The sequence below is a fragment of the Vombatus ursinus genome, unplaced genomic scaffold (assembly GCF_900497805.2).
Source record: "Vombatus ursinus unplaced genomic scaffold, bare-nosed wombat genome assembly UNPS02009824.1, whole genome shotgun sequence".
Taxonomy (NCBI): domain Eukaryota; kingdom Metazoa; phylum Chordata; class Mammalia; order Diprotodontia; family Vombatidae; genus Vombatus; species Vombatus ursinus.
This window is the reverse complement of record NW_020949602.1, coordinates 1426017-1451047: the sequence shown is the minus strand read 5'-3', so window position 1 is coordinate 1451047 and position 25031 is coordinate 1426017. Positions and strand designations below refer to the sequence as shown.

Genomic DNA, 25031 nt, shown 5'->3' with positions numbered 1-25031 from the left:
GAAGTGAGGGTGGAAAGAAAGAGCAAATATGATTTAATAGGAACACGACCTATTCTGCCTCCTAGTTGCAAAGTGTGACTCTGGCAAGCTTTTTCCATTCTCTGGGCCTTAGCTGCTTCATCTGTAAAATGGGCACCATTATCCCTAACCTGTCCATTTCATAAGGCCATTATGGAGAATGAGATGGTCATTTTAAAAGCCTCTGTAAGTTATTAAGCCCAACATCTTGGGCATATGTTGGCAAGGGACAAGGAGCTGGACCCAGACTTGAAGAGGAGGAGAAGCGTGGACTGGATCACAGGATCACAGATCTCCCATTGGTGGATTCCTTCCTGGGCCTCCATTTTGGGCCTAGTATATTCATGAACTATGTGCCTTTTGGCTGTGCTTCTGATTCTATTGACCACCACCAGGTGGGTACCTCCTTTTCCCTTCCCCTTTATGCATGGTCTTCCCCCATCAGAATCTAAGCTTCTTGAGTGCGGGGACCCTTTTTCTTTTTGCTTGAATTTCTACCCAATATTTAGTGCAGTGCCGGGCAAAAAGCAGGTGTTTAATAAACGCTTAGTGTCTTGCCTGCCTGCCTAGTGCTAGAAGGAGGGTCAGAGCTCATCTAGTTCCTCCTCCTCATTTTACAGATGCAGAAACTTAATCAGAGAGGTTGAGTAATTTGTCAAAGGTTGCACAAGTAGTAAGTGGCTGAGTCTGGATTTGAATCCAGCCTCTGATTTCAAATCTAGCACCCTTTCCACCATCCCACTCTGTACCATTCCTTCAATAGGTCCCAAGCTACTCCCTGACACCAAAGTCCATCTTTGGGGTATCAATATTCCCTTAGTGATGTTATGTGGTATAAATAATGAAACATTATCACCTTAGAAGAAGCATAGATTGGAAGGGATCTTGGAGGTCAAGATTTATTATTTGACTTGTCCAAGGTCCCACAGATAAGTGAGTAGAAAAGTTGGTATTTCAACACGGGGCTCTCTGACTCCAAATCCATGACTTTCCCACAGTAGGACTGGGTGAAAGGGAGAATGATGGGTATAGGGCTGGGAATGGGAATGAGAATGGGGATGTGGATGGGGAAGGGGGTAGGGTAACAGAGATGGGTAAGAAGGAAGGAGAGAAGGAAGAGATGGAAGAAAAGGGCAAGGAGTTGAGAATAAAAGAGAAAGGGTGGGGAAGAGGTTGGAGGGGCAGGAGGAAGAAGGGGTCATTTCTGATGACATTGAGACTTTGCAATGTTGCTCATTTCTCCAGCCCCACCCCTACCTCCCAAATCACATTCCCAGACCTGTTTCCACAAGCACTTCTCTCTGGTCCTTCCATTGCCTCTAAAGCATCCTATGTCAGATCCAGAGCCTCCTTGAGCCCCCCTGCTCACCTCCAAAAGGCTAGTTAGGCCAGCTGGGCTAGGATCTTCTAAGAAGAGAGAGCTCAGCAATGTCTGAAGGGCATCCAGTGTCTGAGAATACAACATCTGAGGAAGGAGAAAAGAAAAGAAGGGAGGTGGTTATGAGTTTTGGAGAGTGGTGAGGGGAACTCCCACAAACATGCGCCATTTTCAGGGTAGGGGATTGAGGAATTGCCTTTTATCCCTCTCTATGAGTCAAAGGGAAGAGAGTCATAAAATCTCACAGGTGGAATGCCTTCTAAGGTCAGTCAATCAGTCAATTAATAAGTAATTATTAAGCACCTACTGTGTTAAGCTCTAGGGATACAAAAGAAAGACAAAATAAGCAACAATAACAAAATGCAGTCCCTACCTTCAAGGAGCTCACAGTGTAACAGGGGAGAAAACATGCAAACAAAAAAGCCATAAGCAGGATAAATTCGAGAGAAGGCATTGGCATTGAGGGGGGATTAGGAAAAACTTCTTACAAAAGGTAGGACTTTAACTTAAACTTGAAAGAAGCCCTAGAGGCCAGGAGGAAGAGATGAGGAAGGGGAGAAACCCAGGAAGGAGGGCCAGTCAGTGAAAATGTCCAGAGGCTGGAAATGGAGACTCATTTAAGGAACAACATGGCGGCCAATGTCACTGGATCACAGGATGTAGGTAGGGAAGGGTGTAGTCGTGCAAGGGTCTGCAGACTAGAAAGGTAGGAGGGAGCCAGTTTATAAAGGACTTTAAAAGCCAAACAGAAGATTTCCTATCTGATCCTGGAGACACTAGGGAACCATTATAGTTTGTTGACTAAAGGAATGACTTGCCCATCTAAGGGCGCTTTGGCAAGAAGACTTTGCTTGCTGAGTGGAAGATGGACTAGAGTGGAGTGGGGAGAGACTTGAGGCAGGGAGACCACCAGAGGCTATTGCAGTAGTCCAGGCATGAGGTGATGAGGTCCTCCATCAGGGTGCCAGTACGAGAAAAGAAACTGGGGTATATTCAAGAGGCAGGATATGACAACTGATTGGATATGGGGGTCAGAGCCTAGGTGACTAAAATGGTGGCACCCAACAGTAAAAGAGAAATTTAGAAGCAGGGAAGGTTTGGTGGGAAAGGTTTAGAGTCAAGTTTTGGACACGTTGACTTTAAGTTGTCTGTGGAACTTCCAGCTGAGTAATTAACATCCAGTTTAGTAAATAGACATTAATGATATCTAACAGGCAGTTGGAGATGTGAGTTCCTTGAGGCCAGAAACTGTATTTTTACCAATCCCTAGTTCTTAGCTCACTGTCTAGCTTATACTAGGTGCTTAGTGAATGCTTACTATCAATCAGTCCACATGCTTTTATTAAGCACATGCCAAGCAGTGTGCTAGAGATATAAAAAGAAAGGGAATAAAAATACCAGCAAAAATAAAGACAGTCCCTGCCCTCAGGGAGCTTACATTCTTTTTTTTGTTGTTGTTAAGGCAATTGGGGTTAAGTGACTTGCCCAGAGTCACACAGCTAGTAAGTGTCAAGTGTTTGGTCTGAGGCCAGATTTGAACTCAGGTCCTTCTAACTTCAGCACTGGTGCTTGATCCACTGTGCCACCTAGCTGCCTCAGGGAGCTTACATTCTAATGGAGAAGACAAAGCATAAAGAAAAGCTTAAAGGGGGGGAGGGAAAATACCCAGTGTGGGGGCATGATGGAAAAATTCAGAAGAGTGTAGTCTGGTGGGATGTTAAAGAGGGCTGGCCCAGATGCCCTCCTTAAATGGAGGTTCTGGAAGGAGCCTTCCACATCCAGTCAGAAGCAGGGGCCCAGGGACAGACAGTACTTCTGAGGTGTGAGTTCCAGGACAGATTGACTTTTCAGGATAACTGGCTAGCTGACTGACTTGCAGGAGAGACTGTAGGTTGGTAAATCCTTCTCTAGGCTCAAAGTAATATACGGCATCCTCTTCTTATGTTGAATGAACAAAGGGAAAAGGGAGATGAATGATGTATACAATATTCCCATCAGTTCTTTTAACACAATTGGTCAGGCCAGCCAGGCACAGTATAATAACAATTAACGCCATCACTGGTTGGCTAGGTATTGATAGCTTAACCAGACAGTCAGTGACATTTGGGGAAGATGAGGAGGAAACACCTTTTCTCCCTTCATGATCATTGGCTCTCTCACTGTCTTTTAACACAAAATTCCCTCTAAAGGGCTACTTCTACCATTAGAGCCTCATTTCTTTGGCTTTAGAGAGATGTTAATACCAGGAGAAGGGATTTGGATGGCTAGCTATGGAAGAAGTGGGATAAGGGGGCCTGGGAAGAGGGAAAGGGGCACTGAAAGGAAGTGGGAAGCTGCCAAAGACCACTCTCCCATCTTCACATGCCCTCACTCTGGGCCCCACCTCAGCTGGATAGAAACCATTATGTCTATGGAGACATTAAGTCTATGGAGACCATTAAGTACAGCTAGCAAGAGGATTACCTCCATCTTCCTGCAGTACTAAAAAATCCCACCTCAAGATGAGACCATGTAAAGCAAACCAGCCACAAAAGAAACAAAAAAGACCTGGGTTCAAGTCTTTCCTCTAACACATCCAGGCTGAGTGAGCCTGGTGTCTCTCTAGGACTATAGGTTGCAGTGAAGATGATGGCCTTCATTAGGAAAGAGAGTTTCTTACACCAAAGAAATCACAGATCTGTCCAGATTAATGCAACAGGAAATAGAGGGTATAAACAATCCTATTTTAGGAAAAGAAATTTAACAAAGCCACAAAGGAATTCTGAAAGGGAAAAAAATCCCACTGGACCAGATGGATTTACAAGAATATTCTACTGAACATTTAAAGAACAATTAATTCCAATTCTATGGAAAATGTTTGCCAAAAATAAAATAAAAGGTAACAGATGGGTCCTACCAAATTCCTTCTATGACACAAATACGATTTTAATACCTAAACCAGAAAGAGTCAACCCAATATCCTTATTGATGCAAAAAATTTAAATAAAATATTAGCAAGGAGACCACAGCACAACTGTGGCTAGTCTGGATTTATACTAGGAATGCCAGTTTTATAGAAAACTATAGATATACTTGACCATATTAATAACAAAAACAGCAAAAATCACATGGTTCTGTCAAGAGATGAAGAAAAGACTTATGATAATATACGGTACCTATTTGAAAAAAAATTATAAAGTATAGGAATAAATGATGCTTTTTACAAAATGATAATGTATTTATTTAAAACCAAGAGCCACCATGATCTGTAATGGAGATAAACTAGAAGCCTTCCCAATAAAATCAGTGGCAAAGCAAGGATATCCATTATCAACATTACTATTCAATATAGTTGCTAGAAATGCTAATTATAGCAATCAGATAAGCAAAAATAAATTGAAGGAATAAGCACAGACAAAGAGGAAACAAAATTATTCCTTTTTGCATATTATATGATAGTTTACTTAGAGAACTTTAGAGAGTCAACTAAAGAACTAACTAAAATAATTTATCACTTCAGCAAAGTTGCAGGATATAAAATAAAATCAGACAAATCATTAACATTTCTTTATATTACCAACAAAATCCAGTACGAATACATAGGAAGACAAATAATATTTAAATATTACAGACAGTATAAAAAATTGGGGTCAACTAGGTGGTGCAGTGGATAAAGTGCTGACCCTGGAGTCAGGAAGATCTGAGTTCAAATCTGGCCTCAGACACTTACTACCTGTGGGACCCTGGGCAAATCACTTAACCCTGTTTGCCTCAGTTTCCTCATCTGTAAAATGAGCCAGAGAAGGAAATGGAAAACCACTCCAGTATCTTTGCCCAAAAAACCCCAAATGGAGGCACAAAGAGTTGGACATGATTAAAAAGATTGAATAACACAACATTTGGGAATCCACCTGCCAAAACACTGTGGGTAAAATTGTTGATGCTGGAACAAACCAGAACCAAGACCAAAAATTTAGGAACCCACAAGGGTTTACTGAGTTTGCCAGCAAGGAAGCCCCATCTGCACCAGTAAAGACTCCCTAAAGGAACAAAAGGACAAAGTTTATATAGGTTTGGATTTAGACAGGAGGTGAATTGGGTATGGGGTACCTCAAAGTTGGACAAAACTTGTTGCTGAGACTAGTAATAGGAAAGGTTCTTCTTCAGATTAGCTCTCTCCTATAACCCGTACCCCCAAAAGATAGGACTGTCCTTGCTGTTTTAGTAGTAGGACGGTCTCAGACATGGCAGGTGTTGCAATACAAACAGAGTCATGGGCAAGATAGAGGAACTGCAGACAATATAGAGTTGCTTTAGCTTTATTGGTTACCCACAACCCCCCACCCCTTGAGACAATTGATAGTTTCACAATTTTTTTAAACAATTCCCAAATCAGTATCAGTCCAAGCAGAAATGATAAGCAGCTTACAGAATAGGTAACAGGTCCATAATACATGCAGAACTAATAAAACAAGCAAAATTACAATAGGGTGAATAATAACATCTAAAATAGTTGTAGCTTTTAAGGGTGTCAAGTTCTTTGACAGTGTCCATAATCTTCAGGGATCTGACAAGCACCTCCTGTGTATCTTTCAAGAATCTGTGGATGGATCAGGGCAGATTTGTGGAGCTATTTTCTTGACCATCTCCAAGTTCCTGGTCACTTGTAAAGATTCTCTAGGTAAGTCTGTTAAAGCCTGTTACTGATAGTGATAAGACTTAGTATAATTTAGCAAAACCCAACAAAATACAATCAGATTGACTTTCTAGTAATTCGTTCATGTGGTGAAAACCAGTTCAGACTTTATGGAGCTAACCTTATAAGTAACAGAGTTCTAGGAAGAACATCAAAGCAGACTACACAGTAAGGTACCTTATACTTGTACATTATACTTACATCTTATTATAGCAATTCAGAGGTGCTAGGGTATTGCAACAACAAGATTCATATATTTATATATGTGTGTGTGTGTGTATGTATATGTGTATATATATTAACAGTTTTACCTACTATGGCTAGAGAGATTTGCTACAAATGGAAAAAGGAGGAGCATAATTGTAACACCAAAACTGTTCTTCTAGGCTTAAAGTCACAGAATGATTTCACATAGGTACAACAGGACAAAGTATCCTTAGTTCTGTTTGATCTCAGGTAAGAGTCATGTTTAACAAATCATACAGCAAAGTTCCACATTATTCATAGGGTGTCATAGCCAGGCTCAGGGTTAACAAGGTGGGAAACATTCCTGTTCAAATAGAAATAACACAATAGAGAAACTGAGTTAAGAGGCTCCTGCCTTCACCAATGCAAGGTAACTTTCCCAGACACAGACATCCACCTTTAGCTGTTCTTAGATCACAGTCTCTTTGAGCAGCTCATGGCATTCCCTCAAATGGTAGATTACTGACTTGATGATCATTCAGACATTTATGTCTGAATTCAAAACTCAGGATAATATCAAATTACAGTCCCAAGAGATTTTACCTCAAATAGCAAGTTTCACTAATCACAGCTTAGGGCTAAATATAGTTATTATTTCTCTCATGTTGTTGCAGTAATAGTTAACAATAAAAAGTTTACCAGGTCTTTTAAAAAAATCATTCAACATCCCTTTCTTCATCTTTTTCTTCCTCTTCTCATGTTTAAACTCATCCTGGTATAAAAATCAATCATTAGAAATCAAGAAAATAATTACATTCTGGAATTCTACAAAGATAGTGAATACATGATAGCTTACTCAAACCCCCAGAAAAAACACTGGCTGAGGAGTATAAATCCCGGAATAACTGATATCCATTTCTTAAGGCATTATATATTAACCCCTTAAGGCAAAAATAAATCTTTAAGACTGGAGTCTGTTGAGACTAAGTTACTTAAGATGTAACTTTGATATATACTATTCCAGGTACAATTTCATAACTTTTATAATGACAAATCATCACATAAATCACTTTTATACTGCAAACAAACCTGTAAGTCCCCCTCCACCCTTTGGCAAGGGGTGTTTGTGATGGAAAAGGGGACTCCATTTTCTCAGTAAATTTTAGAGTTTATCATTTTAGAATTTTAGAATTTCACAACATTTAGCAAGTTCTATCCAGGCCTGATAGGATTCTGTGACCTTGTCCAAGCAGATGCTCCCAAGAAACGTGGCAAGTTTATAGATAAAGAGATTTTACAAGGTCTTTTTTTCCTTTTCTCACAAAGTAAGTAATTATTATTCTTCCTTTTTAAAATAGACCCAATTAAATACTTGTCAGATTTTAACATCATGACAATAGCCTCTAATAACAATGAATAATTTTACAGCATCCAGATCAAAAGAGTTAAATTTTCCAATGACACAATTGCATCATCGTCTTAACAGCATTTCTTATACAATGGTTTCCCAAAATTCACAGTACAAGAAAATTTAGAATAACATACACAGTATCATGTATTCAAAACATGAAACAAAACATATTACCAGTCAAATGACATCAATTTAGCTGAATACATTTCCAAATTATCTTACATAGAAAATCGCTTTATTTATTTGATCACTTTTGGCATTCTATACTGATTGCATTCAAGACCATTATATAATAATTTTTATCCAATTATGCTTTTAACAAAACTAACTTTTGTAGCTTCTAAACATATTGCCAAATGAGGCCTGATTTACTTATAAAAGGTCAAATATTACAATGATCCCAACTGGAGAACACATCTTCCTTAAAATGAGACCAGAATAAATTCATTAACATTTAGATCTATATGTACAAATAGTATCACACAGAATCTCAATTTTCCCAAGGGCCATTTGCAGCTAGCACTTTACGTTATAGGGCCCGCTACTTTCAATTAGTCTGCTGTCAAAGATTTAAAGTGGCAATCTTGTATTCTCCACTCCCTCTTTTAGGGTCCAGGAGGATTTTATATTCCTCATGTAATGACTAAAATATGCTCTTCTAATGGTCCTTCAAAAACAGAATTTTAGTGTACCATCTTCAAATAATTCTATGTTGCAAATATAGTTTTCTTGTAATAAAGAATAACCACACAACATTTCTCATATCCTTATTTCAACAAGATCAAAAACCTCCCTCAAACCACTCTTTCCAAAACTCCAAACCTTTACTTTCAAACCCTCCACTCACACTCAGTGGAAACAGATTCTAACTTTCTTTAAGTTTCTACTCATTCTCTTTTCATCCCTACTTGTTTAAACTTTCTCTTTTTCTTTCTTTATACCCCCAGTGGCCTTTGAACAAAACTGAATTCTTTTTGTTCTCTTTTCATATTCTCATCTGACACTTCTCCTACTTTCTTAATCCCTCTAGTCTTTTTTTCTCCAATCATATTCCATACTAGCTATAGAACTAATCTTCACTTCACTGAATTTCTCATTTACAATTCAGTACAAGTTTTTATTACACAATAGCAATTAACTGAAATACTATTACCTTTTTTTAATTTAAAAAAATTATTTATTTTTAGTTTTCAATATTTACTTTTATGAGATTTTGAGTTTTAAATTTTCTTCCCTTCCTTCCCCTCTCTCTTTCCCAAGATGGTATGCAATATGATATAGGCTATGCATGTACAATCATATTAAACTATTTCCACATTAGTCATGTTGTAAAAAAGAATTAGAACCAAAGGGAAAAAACCATGAGAAAGAAAAAAATAAAGGAAAAATAGTATGCTTTGATCTGCATTCAGACTCCATAGTTCTTTCTCTGGATGTGGATAGTATTTTCCATCACAGATTTTTTGGAATTGTCTTAGATCATTGCATTTCTGAGAAGAGCTAAGTCTGTCGAAGTTGGTCATTGTACAACATTGCTGTTACTGTGTACAGTGTTTTCTTGGTTCTGTTCACTTCACTCAGCATCAGTTCATACAAGTCTTTCCAGGTTTTTCTGAAGTCTGCCTGCTTATCATTTCTTATAACACAATGGTATACCATTACATTCATATAACACAACTTCTTCAGCCATTCCCTAACTGATGGGCATCCCCTCAATTTACAATTCTTGGTCACCACAAAAAAAAAAGCTGCTATAAATATTTTTGTACATGTGAGTCCTTTTCCCATTTTTCTGATCTCTTTGGGATATTGACCTAAAAGAGCTATTGCGGGATCAAAGGGCATGCACATTTCTATAGCCCTTTGGGCATAGTTCCAAATTGCTCTACAGAATGGTTGCATCAATTCACAACTTCACCAACAATGCATTAGTGTTCCAATTTTCCCACATCTTCTTCAACATTTATCATTTTCCTGTTTTGTCATATTATCCTATCAGATAGGTATGATTAATACTATTACCTTTTTTGGGCTCTTAAGAGTTTACAAGTACATGATCTATTCCAAAATCTTTAGGTGACTTTGCTTCTAAACAATTTACCTAAACAATTACATTCTGTCTTATAATTTGTAGAAGAAAATGCAATGGTAACATAAAACATTCTCCCAAATTAAATTTTATTTACTTTTAAGCTGCTCTAAGAACTAAACAAACTTCTATCTTTTCATGGTCAAGGAAAGAATTAATAATAGCCAGTTCTTCAGCACCAGATAAATTGAAATTGTAGACTGCAAACCTTTTTTTTTTTTTTCACATTGGAACTTCACTGATAGTGCTTTAAAACTAACTTCAGTTCTTTTTTTTTTTAATGAAATAACCTTCCTCCCTTGCACTAAAACAATAAATCTATCACTTTCCAAGAAAAAAAAATGATGAAAGTTCTAAATGCTGTTTTCATGTAATTTTCACAAAAAAATTTATTCTTATTTTTCCTTAAAATAAATTCTATGAAGTGGTAGCCCCAAACTCATTTAGATATTTTAGAATTTATAAAAAATATTCAAACCACACTTTGGGAATTCACAGTAGAGAACTTAGATTTCAGTCACAAATTTAGTCCCTAATTAGTTTAGGATGCCATAAATTTCTGCAGACTGAGGGAAAAGATTCCTTTCCCTCTTATCAATATTTCTCATCTGCCTCCCCAACATGGCCTGCAGAGAAGAGAGACTTCCTTTTCAAAGACTTTGAAAGTTCTGCATAAAAGTTTTCACTCTTTACACCCCTTTTCCCTCGGTTGATTAGACCACAGGAAAGTCAGTTACCAAGACACCAAACACAGACAATGCTAACAACATACTGTACATTTCACAAATGCACACACTCAAACCAAAACAAAAACAAGACAGATACATAGAGTCACTTACTGGTGAAGTCTTTTCCAATTAATCTAGAGAAATTGGTTTCTAAATCAGAGTCAAACCAAACAAAATCAGACAAGACCTGATTGATAAGATGGGGAGGATTGCCATTTGCAGATCAGAGTGTCATGGTCAACCCTTGCCTCCTGAGTACAAAAACTCACCAGGTTCTCAACACCAAAGACTATGCTGATTAGAGAAGCCCATATAGTACTGCCAGGTGATGACCCCTAGAATTCCACAGGTCTTTCTGTCTGGGAATCCTAGCACTCCCACCATTTACTGTGGGTAAAATTGTTGGTACCGGAACAAACTAGAACCAGAACCAAAACTAAATGAGGGCTTACTGAGTTTGTCAGCAAGGGAACCCCACCTGCACAGATGGAGACTCCCCAAAGAAGCAAAAAGACAAAGCTTATATAGGTTTTGATTTAGGCAGGAGATGAATTGGATATGGGATACTTAGGATTGAATAAGGCTTGTTGCTGAGGGCTAACAGGGAAGGAATAGAGGATGTGGTTTATGAAAAAAGCCCTTTTTCAGGTTAGCTATCTCCTGCGACCCCACCCTAATAGGTAGACCTGTCCTTGCTATTTCATCAATGAGGAAGGTTACAGACAGGGTAAGGATTGCAATACAAACAGGGTCAGGAGAAAGATAGAGGAATCACAGACAAAGTGAAATTACGTTAGCTTTTTTGGGTACCCATAGCATCTACAGGAACTATATGAACATAATTACCATACACTGTTTATACAAATAAAGACAGACTTAAACAATTGGAGAAATATTAATTGCTTATGTGAAGGCCAAGTCAACATAATAAAAATGACAATACTACCTAAATTGATTTTCTTATTTAGTTCCATAACAATCAAACCACCAAAGTATTACTTTATAGAGCTAGAAAAATAACAACAAAATTCATCAGGAAGAAAAAAGGTCAAGAATTTCAAAAGAATTAACGAAAAAAAATGGGAAGGAAGGCAACCTAGCAAAACTAAATCTTAAAATACACTAAAAAACCATCCTCATCAAAACAATTTGGCACTAGGTAAGAAATAGAAAGGTGGATCAGTGGAATCGATTAGGTAGGCGATAAACAGAAGCAAATGAACACAATAATTTATTGTCTGATAAACCCAAAGATACCAGCTATTGGAGCAAAAACTCACTATTTGACAAAAACTGTTGGGAAAATCATAAAGTAGTAGTCTGGCAAAAACTAGGTATAGACCAACATCTTTCACCGTATACCAAGGCAGGCTCCAAATGGGTACTTGACTTAGATAGAAAGGCTAACAACATAAACAAATTAAAGGAGCAAGGAAGAAATTAGCCATCAGATCTATGGATGGGGGAAACATTCCTGATCAAACAAGATATAGAGAGATTCATAAGAAGTAAAATGAATAGTTTTGATAATATAAAATTAGAAGGGTTTTGTACAAACAAAACCAATGTAGCTAAAATGAGAAAAGAAGTAGAAAATTAAGGAAAAACAACTTTGCAGCAAAGTTTCTCTCATTTCAAAGATATATAGGGTGCTGATTCAAATTTGTAAGAATAAAAGCCATTCTTTAATTGATAAAAGGTCAAGGGATATGAATAGGCAATTTTCAGAGAAAGAAATCCAAACTATCAAAAGTCATAAGACTAAAATGCTCTAAATCACTAATGTAAATGTAAATTAACATACCTCTGAGGTACTATTTCACACCTATCAGATTGTGACCTGGGATGTTATCAGATTATAACTCCAAATCTTTATTTTGCATAGGTTCCCAAAGTTCTGGGGTTCTATGGTTCCATCAACCCAACAATCTCTGATTCTAATACTTTGTTTCCTTTGTCTTAGGGTTCTGGGATTCAATTGTTCTAGAGTTCCATCTGACTAAGTTTCTATGGTTCTAAAGTTCTAGGATATTGCGATTCTACATTTTCTCATTCTAAGAATCTCTTGGAGACTCAGGGGGACTCATGTTTAGAGTTACCTAAACTCTTTCCTGTTCACAGGTCTGAGGGCGCCAACAGTGTCACACCATTATTGTGGTGGCCATTGTCTTACTTTGGATCAAAAAGGATTTTACTTGGGATGACATTTCTGAACAGCTACTGTGGGTGGGGAGGGAATGTGGCCAAGGAAGAGAATGGGTGAAGATGAGAAGAGTTTGGTTCTGTCCCTTATCCCACAGTCCACAGCCTACAGCCCACGCTCCCCATGGCTTCAGAAGGTAAAAGAAGGTCACAAATGCTGGCCCCAGGGGTGTCCTCTTCACTGATGCAGCATCTGTAGAACCATAGCATTCAGAGCAGGAAGGGACTTTGGGGAATGTCTATTTCAGGTCCAGATTCCTAAACTGAGGCTCAGAGACTTGTCCCAGGTCACACAGGCGAGAGGTGGCATAGCCTTCCCAAATGTGGGAGGGACCTGGAGAAGATCTTTCCCAGTAAAATAATAATAATAATAATAGCCATTTGTATAACATTTTAAGATTTGCAAAGCACTAAACATTATCTCCTTTTATCTTCATAAGGACCCTGGAAGATAGGTGGTATTGTTAACCTTATTTTACAGGTGAAGAAACTGAGGCAAACCAAAGTTAAGTGACTTGCCCAGGAGTTACACAGTTTTTAAGTGTCGGAGGCTGAATTTGAACTCAGGTTTTCTTGACTCCAGGTCCCAGGCTCTGCTATTCATTAATGTATGACCTTGGGCTCTTCATGCAATCTCAAAAAATCAGAGTTGGAAGAGGCCATCTACTCTACCCAATTCATGCCCAAAGCATGAATCCTGTTCATAGTATTTCCAATAAATGGCCGACCACACTCTGCTTGCAGACCTTCTGTGATGGTGAGTTTGTTATCTGCCAAAGCCCTTCCCACTTTGAGACAATTCGAATTGTTGGGATGTTTTTCCTTACACCAAGCCAGAATCTACCTGTAGTTTCCTCCAACTGAACCTGATTCCGGCCTTGAGGGCTAAGTAGAATACAGCTGAGCCCCTTTCCTTATGACGACCTTAGAAGACAGCAACTTTGTCCTATCCCCAGCCACGTATCATCTTCCCCAACCAAAATATCCATTCTCCCCTCATCCTGATCAAGACCTCCTCTGGACACACACCGACTTGAGATCACAGACCTGGGGCTGCCAGATCCTCTGGTCTACTGGAGAGATGATAGAACAGAAGTCTGGAGAAGTTAAGTCACTTGCCCCAGATAACACGGGTCATAAGTGAAAGACTCAGGATCTGAAGCCAGGTCCCTCTGACTCTGGAGCTGGTATTTATTCTACTGGCTCTGCAGTGCTTCCTAAGAACCTTCCCTATAAGCATCCTTTCTAAAATGTGGTGCCTAGAACTGGAAACAATCCCCTTCTCCTTTCTGGACCATCTTGGTAAAATTAGAGCAGTGCTGTCAAACTCAAATAGGCCACATGGTAACTTAGAAAGCCACAAATTCACATTGTCTGAACTGTGCTGTATTTTTATTCATTTTGTTAAATATTTCCCAATTACATTTTAATCTGGTTCAATGGCACTTGGGATGTTACTGGCCACATTGTCTGTTGGCCCTGAGTTGAACACCTCTGGACTAAAATATCTGGGGACCCTCTAACCCCTGAAATTCGAATCTATTACTAATTAAGTGAGCGCCTTTGTGAATGATTGCCTTTCTCAGGAAATGGTCATTCACAGAGCACCTGTCACTACTTCAGAGTGACCTTAAGATTACCTTGGGTATGGGGCAGCTAGGTGATACAGTGGATAGAGCACCAGCCCTGAAGTCAGGAGGACCTGAGTTCAAATCCAGCCTCAGACCAAACACTTGACACTTACTAGCTGTGTGACCTTGGGCAAGTCACTTAACCCCATTGTCTAGCCCCCCCCACCAAAAAAGTTACCTTGGGTAAAGCTTGGTGTCCTGGAGCATCTTGAGAGGGAAAAAATAATCCACTCCTCAAAAAATCCCCTGCTGGGAGAAGACGGAAGGTGGATGAAGCAGCTGGGGGGCCAAGTCTCACCTGTATGAAGTCAGCATTGGTTCTGTCCTCCTCCTGCATGGTCTGCACCGAGGGCAAGGAGAACACGCTCCTCACGCAGATGGCCACCAGCTCATTTCTCTCCTTGGCTCCCAGGCATGGCTGGATGGGACTAGGGAGGAACCAGACAGAGGGAGGGGCCACTGGGGCAGCCTCCTCATTGATCTCCTGGAACGGTCTTCCTCTGTCCAGCCTCCACTTAGCTGCCAATGTCACTATCCTAAAACATGGATGGATTATGCCTCCTCCCTTAAACTCCCCTAGCTCCCTATTACCTCCAAGCTCAAACACCCCGTTTAAAGCCCTTTACAACCTGGTGGCTTCCTGGGCCTGTTAGCACCCCGCCGCTCCCCACTGGCACACTCAGTCAAACTGACCCTTGCTCTTCCTCACACCCAACACTCTCCCTTCTCTCTGCCTCTGTGTATAGCTCTGTGTTCCCCGTTTTTGCCTTTGCATTCCCAGTCCTCACATAGCACTTGGCACATAGTAGGTGTTTAACATGCATTTGCTGGTTTATATGAACTACAGGTCCATTCTCCAAATGAGCCAAATTGTTTTGTTACCCCCCTACTATGGTGCCTCTCTGCCCTGTCCAGAGTGGGTCCTTAATAATGATTTGCTGAATTGAATTATTGAAGGGAGAATAGAGATTTGTGGCAGGCTTGGAATGGGTCAGTTTGGGGACAGGACTCCTGGTTCCCCTCTCTCTTCCGTTGCACAAAAGAATGTCTCAACCAAGTTAGAAGGCACATGTCTCCAGAAGGTTCTTAGGAATGCTGCTAACGGCAGGAGGGTAGGTGGGAGGGGGACACATATTTTGAGTGGGCATGGAGGCAGTGTAGACTTCTGATTTTCAGTGTAGGGCTGATCCTTCCTTCTTCACACTGGTAGGACTGCTAGGGGACCAAGGCTTAAAGAAGACACTAGATGAGAGATACATCAGGCAAGGGTGGGAACGGTTCTGCTCTTAGCAGGAAAAGAATTGGGTCAGAAAAGGAGGGGGGCACAGGCTAGGAGGTCCAGCTGGGACACAGTGGTGGGTTAGGTGCAGGTGGGGCAGGGAGAAGCCTGGGAGGGGAGAGCCGCATACCTCAGTTGGGTCAGGGTCACCAAAGCCTGCTGCCGGCTGGGACTGGAGAGTGTATCCATGGGCTCCTCCTGGATCTGCTTCTGAAGGAGGGAAAAATGGAGCAAATGAGCCCTCCTTCCCCCCCAGACCCCACCCCCCCTTGTCACCTGTACAGGGCCCACATGGAACTGCAGAGAATCTGAGCTAGTGAAGACTCCAGAAGGCAGTCAGTCCACTCTATATCTGAAGCAGGAATCCCCTCTACAATATTCAATCTTTGCTTGAATACCTTCAGAGATGGGGAAATCACTACCTTAGGAGACAGCCTGTTCCAATGCTGGACAGCAGAAATGCCTCTGAAGGCTCCCACAAGGCCTGATCTCTGAGTGACGGGCAGAGGGGACAGGATGAAGCCAACACGTTTAATTCTAGATTGGGAATCTCAAGGAGAGGGGTGTCATGGAGGAAAGAACACCAGACTGGGGAGTCTTAGATTCAAGATGGAAGGGCCCTTGGAGGTGATTGAGCCCAAAGAGGAGGACAATGATGGCAGTTCTCTTGGAGATTACAAGCAGACTTACCATGTCTCTGTTCAAGAACCATTTATGGCTCCCTATTACTTGCCGTAGGATAGGATAGCCCTCCACCACTCAGGTTGTCACCTTCTCTGAAATTTATGGCAATTTATGGCCAGAGTTTTGTCGCTACTGGTTCCTGAAGGCAGCAAGTTTGACCCCTTTGGTAGAACACTAAAAAGTTAAGTGACTTGCCCTGGGTCACACAGCCAATATGGGGCAGAGTAGGATTTGAATCCAGGTCTTTCTGGTTTCAAAGCTGGCTCTCTATCTGCTAGGCCACACTGCCTCCCATTGTCTACCGTGTGAAGTTTAATTCAGACAGTCATTCCAGGCTCCCTGTAATCTGAGATCATCTGATCTATCACCTGGGAAGGGGAGCCCTCTACCACCAAACAATGAGCTTCTCATTCTGACCCCCTCACTTTTCAGAGGCCCAGTCACACCATCTGATTCTTGGAACCTTGCAAGGCTGGCGTGGAATCTTAGAGAAATGCCAGCCTGGGCACTGCATCTCTGACTCTCCCTAGCTGTGCCATCTGGGCCAAGACTTTTCCACTCTAAACCTCAGTTTCCCGAACTTATAGAGGAGGACAATGGGGCATCCCCCACCTCGAGGGGTGATGGTGAAGAAGTCACTTTGTAAATCCCAAAGCTCTACAGAGATGTCAGTTGTCACTGGTACAGTACAGATAAGGAAAATGAGAAAAGGCAAGTGACTTGGCCAAGGTCATGCGACAGGCAAACTGAATCCCCTGTAGCACACTGGGAAAGTCCCCTGGACTGCAGGCTATTTGATGCGTCATACCTACTACCTCCTGAGGGAAAAGGGATTTTCATTTCATTTCTAATATTCTACAGTTGCAGACTTGGACAGGATATCCTCCACTCCCTAATCTTTATTGTTAGCATTCTAGGTTCCAAGGTTCATCTTCTAAGCATTTTTCTAGGTCTGGCATTCTAAGTTTTAAGCTCCCTCCCATCTGTGACATCCCCTGTTCTCAAGCCCCTCCTAGCCATGATATTCCCTTCTCAGGCCCCTCCCAGCCGTGACATTCCCTGTTCTCAGGCCCCTCCCAGCTCTGACATTCCCTGTTCTCAGGCCCCTCCCAGCCCTGACATCCCCTGTTCTAAGGCCCCTCCCAGCCTTGACATCTCCTGTTCTCAAGCCCCTCCCAGCCTTGACATCCCCTGTTCTCAGGCCCCTCCCAGCCCTGACATCCCCTGTTCTCAAGCCCCTCCCAGCCTTGACATCCCCTGTTCTCAGGCCCCTCCCAACCCTGACATCCCCTGTGTTGAGGCCCTGTTCTCAGGCCCCTCCCAGCTCTGACATCACCTTTTCTCAGGCCCCTCCCAGCCCTGACAGCCCCTGTGCTGAGGCCCTGTTCTCAGGCCCCTCCCAGAAAGTCCCCAGGGGCTCAGACTGGTGAGTCAGGTTGTCAGTGGGGTCCCCACCTCCCCAGCCCCACAGACCAGCACAAGGCCCCCGCACCATGGTCTTCTTTATCAGCTGTCTCTTGTCTTCATCCAGGTCCAACTGCTCTTTGGGTCCCTCGGGGGCAGTCTTATTCTCTTCCTCCCAGAGGGCAAAAGAGAAAAGGCCACAGGGTGAGCCCCAGTTCTCCATGGGCTCAGAGATCTGGCGTATATACGACAAAACGGAAATCTCTTCTCTCCAGCTGCTGACCAAGGTTTGGACTTTGAGGGCAGCTGGGCCTTCCTCTGACCCAGGGAAGGCACCATCAGGTTAAAGTCATAAGGTCACAGACTGGGGGTTTGAAAGGACCAGAGGAGTCATTTAGTCTGACCCCTTCATTTTACAGATGAGGAAACTGAGGCTCAGTTACCCCCTCAATAGAGGCCTTGCTCAAGGTCACCCAAGGAAAAAGAAGAATTGGGATTCAGCTCAGGCCCCAGCCTTCTGGAGGAGGGCCCAGTCTCCAAGGAAGAACATTTGGAGAGGGAACAGGGTCCATGCCTTGGGTAGATCAATTACTAGTCAGTGAGGCAGGGAGGCTGTATTTCCCAGGGCCAATATCCAGACTGGGACCCCATCTCAAGGGGCCGACATCATCAGTGTTCAGAAATGGCGGGTGGGAGGGGGAGGGGAGCAGGGGAAGCGCTGAAAAGGACTCAGGTGGACCTTGAGTAGGCCCCAAGTCTGAAAAAGGATGAAAAGGGCCAGTTCCACCTGATTTCCTTTCTGGTTGGATTTCTAAAGGTCCCTGGCTTTGTTGAGAGACTGCTCAGCCACTGGGGGAGAGAGAGGAGAGACAAGAGCTGGAGAGAAAGAGAAAAGAAAGGGATGGAAGGACTGACCCTCTGCGCAGAATGAGAAGGGAAGCCCCTCTCCTCCCATTCAAAATATGTCCCCTACTCCATCCATCCAACCCCCCACTTTAAGCGCTACTGAGAACCCTCTGGACACATGTGCATTCAAACTGGATTAAGGCACTTTGTCGCCTGGGAGTCGTTTTACATTGGTTGAAACAGTAACAGAGAAAAATTTGCCTGATTTATCCATTAGCTCTCACTATCACCCCAATAAAGCCTGACCCCGGGAGAGTGGGACACAGAATGACTCCCTCAGAGCCCGTCCAAATTCTACCTGTCCTTCATGATCCAGGAAACTTTTCCTGACCATCCCACCCCACAGCGATCCTCCCCCTATATGTCACTTGGCCTTTAGCATAGACTTGGCTTGCACGTGTCTCTATGGAAGGCAGTGATACAGAGAAAACATTTGGACTGGAAGTCTGGAGATCTCAGATGAGCCTCTCATTCACTGTGCAGCTTTAATTTGGGGCTGAAAGTAAAGGATCTCCAAGGTCCCTTTGAGCGCTAACGTTCTGGGGCTACTAGGGGATGGCTTGGCTCCCCATCTGGACAGTAAGTGTCTTGAGGCCTAGGGCTGAGGGGCTTCCCCAGTCTGGGCCTTAAAACTGGGAGGATAGGAGAAGATAGAGGTCCTTCTAGAACTCCCCTAGCCCTAACTTTCTATGTTCCAAGGCTCCTCCAAGTTCAGCCCTTCCATGTATAACATTCTGTGTTCTGTGTTCTAAGGTCCCTTCCAACTCTGACATCCTGTGTTCTAACATTCTGTGTTCTGAGCCTTTCCTAACTCTAATGTTCTATGTTCTAAGGTCCCTTCTAGCTCTAACATTCTGTGTTCTAGCATTCTGTGTTCTGTATTCTAAGGTCTTTTCCTAGCTCTTATGTTCTGTGTTCTATGGTGCCTTTCAGCTCTGACATTTTGTGTTCTAACATTCTACGTTCAGTATTCCAAGGTCTTTCCCAACTCTAATGTTCTATGTTTTAAGGTCCCTTCCAGCTCTGACATTCTGTGTTCTAACATTCTATGTTCAGCATTCTAAGGTCCTTTCCAGCTCTGATGTTCTATGTTCTGGGTCTCTTCTAGTTCTAACATTCTATATTTCAGGCTTCCTCCTCATTCTATCATTCAAAGACTCTGATTATGTCATATATCTCACACAACCCCTGCTGAAGGGTCCTAAACACATTGGGAGCATAGCAAAGGCAAGAGTAAAAAAAGGAATGAGGGTATGGATCACTTCTGGGAAAGGCAGGTCCAGTGGGGGTTGCTCCAAACCCCAAACCCCAAACCCCAGGGTCTTCTGTGAGGCTCAGCCCTATGAGAAGACCCCTGCAAGGATCCCCTCTACGAGGATATGTGGGCAGGGCCCTGTCTGGGTCATTGAGCAGGGAGGAGTCAGGTGCCCAAAGTCTCCCAGAAGAGGACAGACAGATGGAGCAGAGAGCCAGGGCCCTTCACTTTAGAGGAAGAGGCTCTGACTGGTCAGACCCAGAGATGAGCCCTTTAGATCAATAGCAACCTGGAGGCAGGTCTCTAGTGGAGTCTCTAGTGGAGATCCCCAGGGATCTGTCCTTAGCCCTGTGCTGTTCAACATTTTATCAGTGACTTGGATGGAGGCAGAGATGGCATGCTTATCATGTTTGCGCTACGTATCTGCTATTCTCTCTTGACTCTTTCTCCTCGGGGAGGCTTGAAGTGACCTCAGCTTAGATCTCTGGATGTCACCAGTTCAAAGCATGGGAGAGAAGAAGGAGGGTTAAGTTCTTCCCATCACTCCCTAAGAGGGAAAGAAATGTGGGGTGGGAGCTTTGGAGGGCACAGGCAGGTCACACAATCTCCTGCCTCTGCCAGAGACGCCCCAGGATCCAGACGAGGAGGCAGAGTGCTGGACGTTCCTGAGGGCCTCTGAATAAGTCTAGGTTTGGGAAATCCTACGGAGTGGACTTGTCAATAGAGCTTCATTCTGAATCTCTGGGTGAGTGTTAGGAGGTCAGAGGATCATAGAATCTCAGAATGTCAGGGCTGGGAGGGGCCTTAGAACAGGGGATGTCAGGCCTGGGAGGAACCTTAGAATAGGGAATGTCAGGGCTGGGAGGGACCTTAGAACAGGGAATGTCAGGGCTGGGAGGGACCTTAGAACAAAAAATATAGAATGCTAGACTAGCTGGGAGGGATCTTTAACACACAATGTCAAGGGTGGGAGGCACCTTAGAACAAAGACTGTCAGCTGAAAGGGCCCTTTGAATATTGAATGTTGGAATATAAAATACAGACTATTAGAGCTGAAAGTCTAGCTTCCTCACTTTACAGGTGAAAAAAGAGGTCCGGAGGAATGACTTGCTCAAAGTCATACAATGAATTATCATACAATTACCTTCTCCACATGTGAACATCTCATCCCCTTGACCATATTAGAAGCTCTTCCAGGACAAGGACCATGATTTCTTTTAGGTCCTTCCATCATAGAGTGATCCTAAATCTTTCTTCCAGAAAAATATTAAGTTTTCTGTTTATAAACACACATATATTTTGGTGCAAGGCTGGGTTTATTACCAGCAGTTCCACTCCAGAAAACAACCTTAACAAGGGAAAAATTAAGGGAAATGGTAACTATTGAAATTTCCAACTCAGTTGGGCTAGAGATTATTGCTGGGAGTGGAGAGAATGCTCTCTTCTTAGAGATAGAGTGGAAAATGACTCAGATTGGAAGAAGGAAAATGCTTGTGGTTTTGTGGAGCTGGCATGGAAACATGATTCTGTGGTTTGTCTTGTTTCTTTCTTTTTTTTTTTTCCAGAGGGGAATCTAGGAGCTGTAGTGTAGAGAGAGGAGCCCTGGACTTAGGAGTTCTTAAAGAGAATTAGGGTGTTAGTTCTAGTTGTACCACTGTGTCAATGGGCAAGTCAGTGCTACCCTTCTCATCAGAGAAGCTTCCTCATTAACTTGCACTATCTGCTTCTCAGGGCTGATAGGAACCAAGTACTTTTGTAAATCTTAAGTTTCTGTAGACATGAAGACTAATCTTTCTTTTTATCCCTGGTGGATCTCCCTCCGGTAAAGCTAAGCAAGAGAGCTAAGACGAGCAGACATATTCTTTAGCTGTGAAAGGAATATAAAGAAATGCTCCCAGGTACAAAAGGGTTAGTTGCTTAGTAAAAATCCAAGTATATAAAGTCAAGGTACCAGTTATAATAATGTGAACCTGGTGTGGAATATTCTTATGCCTTGCTGCCAGGTAAGACCTGGTGTCCTGATGTGGGAAGCCCTGTGCATACAGACTCAAGGTCTGAACCCTAGAGCTTGTCTGTATGACCATGGGCAAATCACAGTCCTTCACTGGACCTTTAAAAACAAAGTATGAGAACACCAAAAGAAAGCAGACAACTGTGAATTGAAGACTAGTTTTCATGTGACTGCTATCCACGAATCCCTACACCTCATCAGAAATCATTCATTATTCCTCTGGGCTGTAAGAAAGGTTCAGGATGTGCTCTGGATGTTGATGAGTGGAGGTTTAGTGGAAAAAAAATCTGGCCTGTAGATGTGCACGTGGAACCGTCAGTCAATGCAAGGACGCTTGTGAAAAGAGTATATGTACAGTGTGAAACTTGGTAGCTTGGTAACTCCTCAAGTTTGACAGCTAGGTGGCACAGTGGATAGAGAGCTGGGCCTGGAATCAGGAAGACCTCAGACTTACTAGCTGTATGACCCTGAGCAAGTCACTTAACCCAGTTTGCCTCAGTTTCCTCCTTTGTAAAATGAACTGGAAAAGGAAATGACAAACTGCTCTAGTATCTTTGCCAAGAAAACCCCAAAAGGGGTCATGAAGAGTTGGACACAATTGAAAAAATAACAAAAACAAGTTTGGGGCATGAGTCTGGTTTTACAGAAACATGGCAGAAGTAGCCACCCCAGAGGCTGGCTTGTTCTGCTGATCCTTTAAAACACTCTTGGGATCACATGCAGCTTTGGCTTCCGGCGTCCTTCCATGGAGGGATAGGAGCGTTTGGGGGAGCAGCCTAATGTCTGGATTGGGGACTATGATGACAAACTGTGGCATTTGCAGAGATCTGATTGTCACTGTTTCTGAGCCCCCAGTGGTCTCACTCAGCATGAGGAAAAAACATGTTCAGGAATAAACCAATAGGCCCAGAGTTGGGAGTAAGTATAGTTTGTGGCAAGGGAGAGCTACTAATGAGCGTAAATTTTGTTGGGGGAAGGAGGGTTGATGTGTGTCAATTACCACTCTTCCAATGCAGTTATCGACGGTTATTCTATATCTCCCAAACTCTCCCATCCACCAGCCCATCTCTCTCCATTTGTCCACAAGGACTGGATGACTGTCCTACGCTTTGCCCAAGTCCAAATAAATCTCCTCTGCCAATGGGATCTGCACCCCCTCATCTGCTAGCCCAGTAATGGTCAGCAAAGAAAATGAGGGCAGTCTAGCGAAACTTGTTTTCAGTGACCCTGCGCTGGCTTTCTGGGAACACTTCTCCTTGTCTAAATGCTCACATGAAGCCCCTTTCCATGAGCTATTCTGGAATTCTGCCAATAAGATAATCCAAGTTCCCCAGTCCACAGTGGGTAGCTGCCTCCTTCCCCCTTTTTGATAATCTTGAGCCTGTTAGCCCCTCTCCAGGCCCTGTCTGTGCCCCTCGGCTCCTCAGGAATCACCTGCAGCCATTTACAAGGCTGGACAGTGTGGAAGAGTCAGAAAGATCTGGGATCGAATCCCAGCTCTGCCACTTGGTGACTGTGTGACCCCGGGCAAGTCAATTCACCTAAGTCTCAGTTTCCTCTTTTGTAAAATGGAGATAATAATAACACAGATCAAACAGGGTTTTTGTGAGAGTCAGTGCATGCAGAGTGCTTTGCAAACCTCAAAATGCTTTGTAAGTGCTTTCTATTATTAATCTGGGTTGGTGGGACTCTCTCTCTCCCTCTCTGTCTCTCTCTGCCTCCCCCTCCTTCTCCTTCCCCACCTCTCTCCTTATCTCCCTTCCTCCCTCCCTTCTTCCCTTTCTCCCTCCTTCCCTCTCTGTCTCTGTCTCTGTCTCTCCCTTCCCCCTCTATATCCCTCTCTTCTTCCCTCCTCCCCCTCCCCCTCCCTCTCCCTCCCCCCTTTCTCCCTCCCTTCCTCCCTCCCTTCTTCCCTTTCTCCCTCCCTCCATCTCTGTCTCTGTCTCTGTCTCTGTCTCTGTCTCTGTCCCTCCCTCCCCCTCTCCCTTTCCCTCCTTCCTCCCACCCCCCAGTATAATGAGCGTTTCCCTAATGTTTAAAGGGTTGCCATATCCATGAGTTTGTGTCTCAGTACCCTACTCTTTGTCAATCAGGGCAGCAGGTGTGGGTGGGTGAGTGGGGTAGATTGGTGTGGACCTAGGGTTTTTGGTTCCATTTCATGGATGAGGAAATTGAGGTCTAAAGAGGGAGACGTAGCCTGCCTGTGGCCTCAAAGAGATTTGACAGTAGAATCAGGATTTGAACCTGGGTCCCCTGGCTCTCAGACCAGGCCTCTTCCCCATGAGCTCAGGGGAAAGAATGTTGGATTCAGAGTCAGAGGGCCTGGGTTCAAGACCCAGCTTTGCCACTAACTTACTCCATGATTCGGGTCAATTCCTCTCATTTCTCTGGTCCTCAACTGACCCATAAATAAAATCCAAGGGTAGGGCTGGGTGACCCCTAAGGTACAGAGATCACAGTGCAAAGCTCTGGGCTTCCTTACCGTCAGATGTGTTCTGGTGGGTGTAGGTGTCGTCAGGGCTGAACTTCTGTAGGGTGTGGAGTGTTATGGAGGTGCCATTTTCCATTTTCTTCTTGAGCTCTGTTGCCCTGTTGTTATACCTCATGGGCATTCTGAAGTCCTCCGAATCACCCTGGCTGATTGTTAGGGTCACGCAGGAAGTGTCCATTAGGATGCCTCCTGCATCGGCCTTCTTGCCCTGGCTGTCATCGACCACCAGGGACATGCAGGTGATGGGGGCAAGGACCATGAGTGAGTTGGCTCTGGCGATGTTGGTGTCTGAAACGGTTTTGTTGGCCAAAGTAGAATTAAAGGCCTCGTTGGCATTGCCCGTTGCCATGGTCATGGTCTTCCTGGAGCCTGGACTTGTGGGCGGCGACGGGGCCGTGCTGGAACTGGACCTGGAGATGTTGCCTGTCTCCAAACCCAGAGACCTTCCGGAGCTGGGACTGGGGGTTGTGCTGGAGAAGGGCCACAGGGCGGGGTTGGAGCTTGGCCTGGAGACGTTTTCCTGGTCCAGTTTCCTTTGGGAGTTCGGACTGGAGGTTAAGTCGGAGGTAATTGGTTGAGTGCCGGTAGAGCCAATCAGGGAGCCAGTGTCATAATTCAGACTCACGGCCTTTCCAGAAGTCAGGCTCAGGCTCGGGCTCGCTTCAGGTCGGCTCCTGGTTCTG

General features: G+C 43.3%; 1 protein-coding gene across 1 annotated transcript in view; it reads right to left on the bottom strand.

The window, feature by feature from the left end:
* MROH7 (maestro heat like repeat family member 7) overlaps positions 1 to 24703 on the bottom strand; it is a 58014-nt gene extending 33311 nt beyond the window's left edge. The window contains exons 1-5 of the mRNA XM_027852852.1: positions 24340 to 24703; positions 17774 to 17853; positions 15728 to 15807; positions 14617 to 14746; positions 1388 to 1483 (exon numbers count right to left, since the gene is read on the bottom strand). Of these exons, the coding sequence (XP_027708653.1) occupies positions 1388 to 1483; positions 14617 to 14746; positions 15728 to 15807; positions 17774 to 17853; positions 24340 to 24703 (750 nt within the window). The remainder of the gene's footprint in view (positions 1 to 1387; positions 1484 to 14616; positions 14747 to 15727; positions 15808 to 17773; positions 17854 to 24339) is intronic.
* Positions 24704 to 25031: the final 328 nt, after the last annotated feature.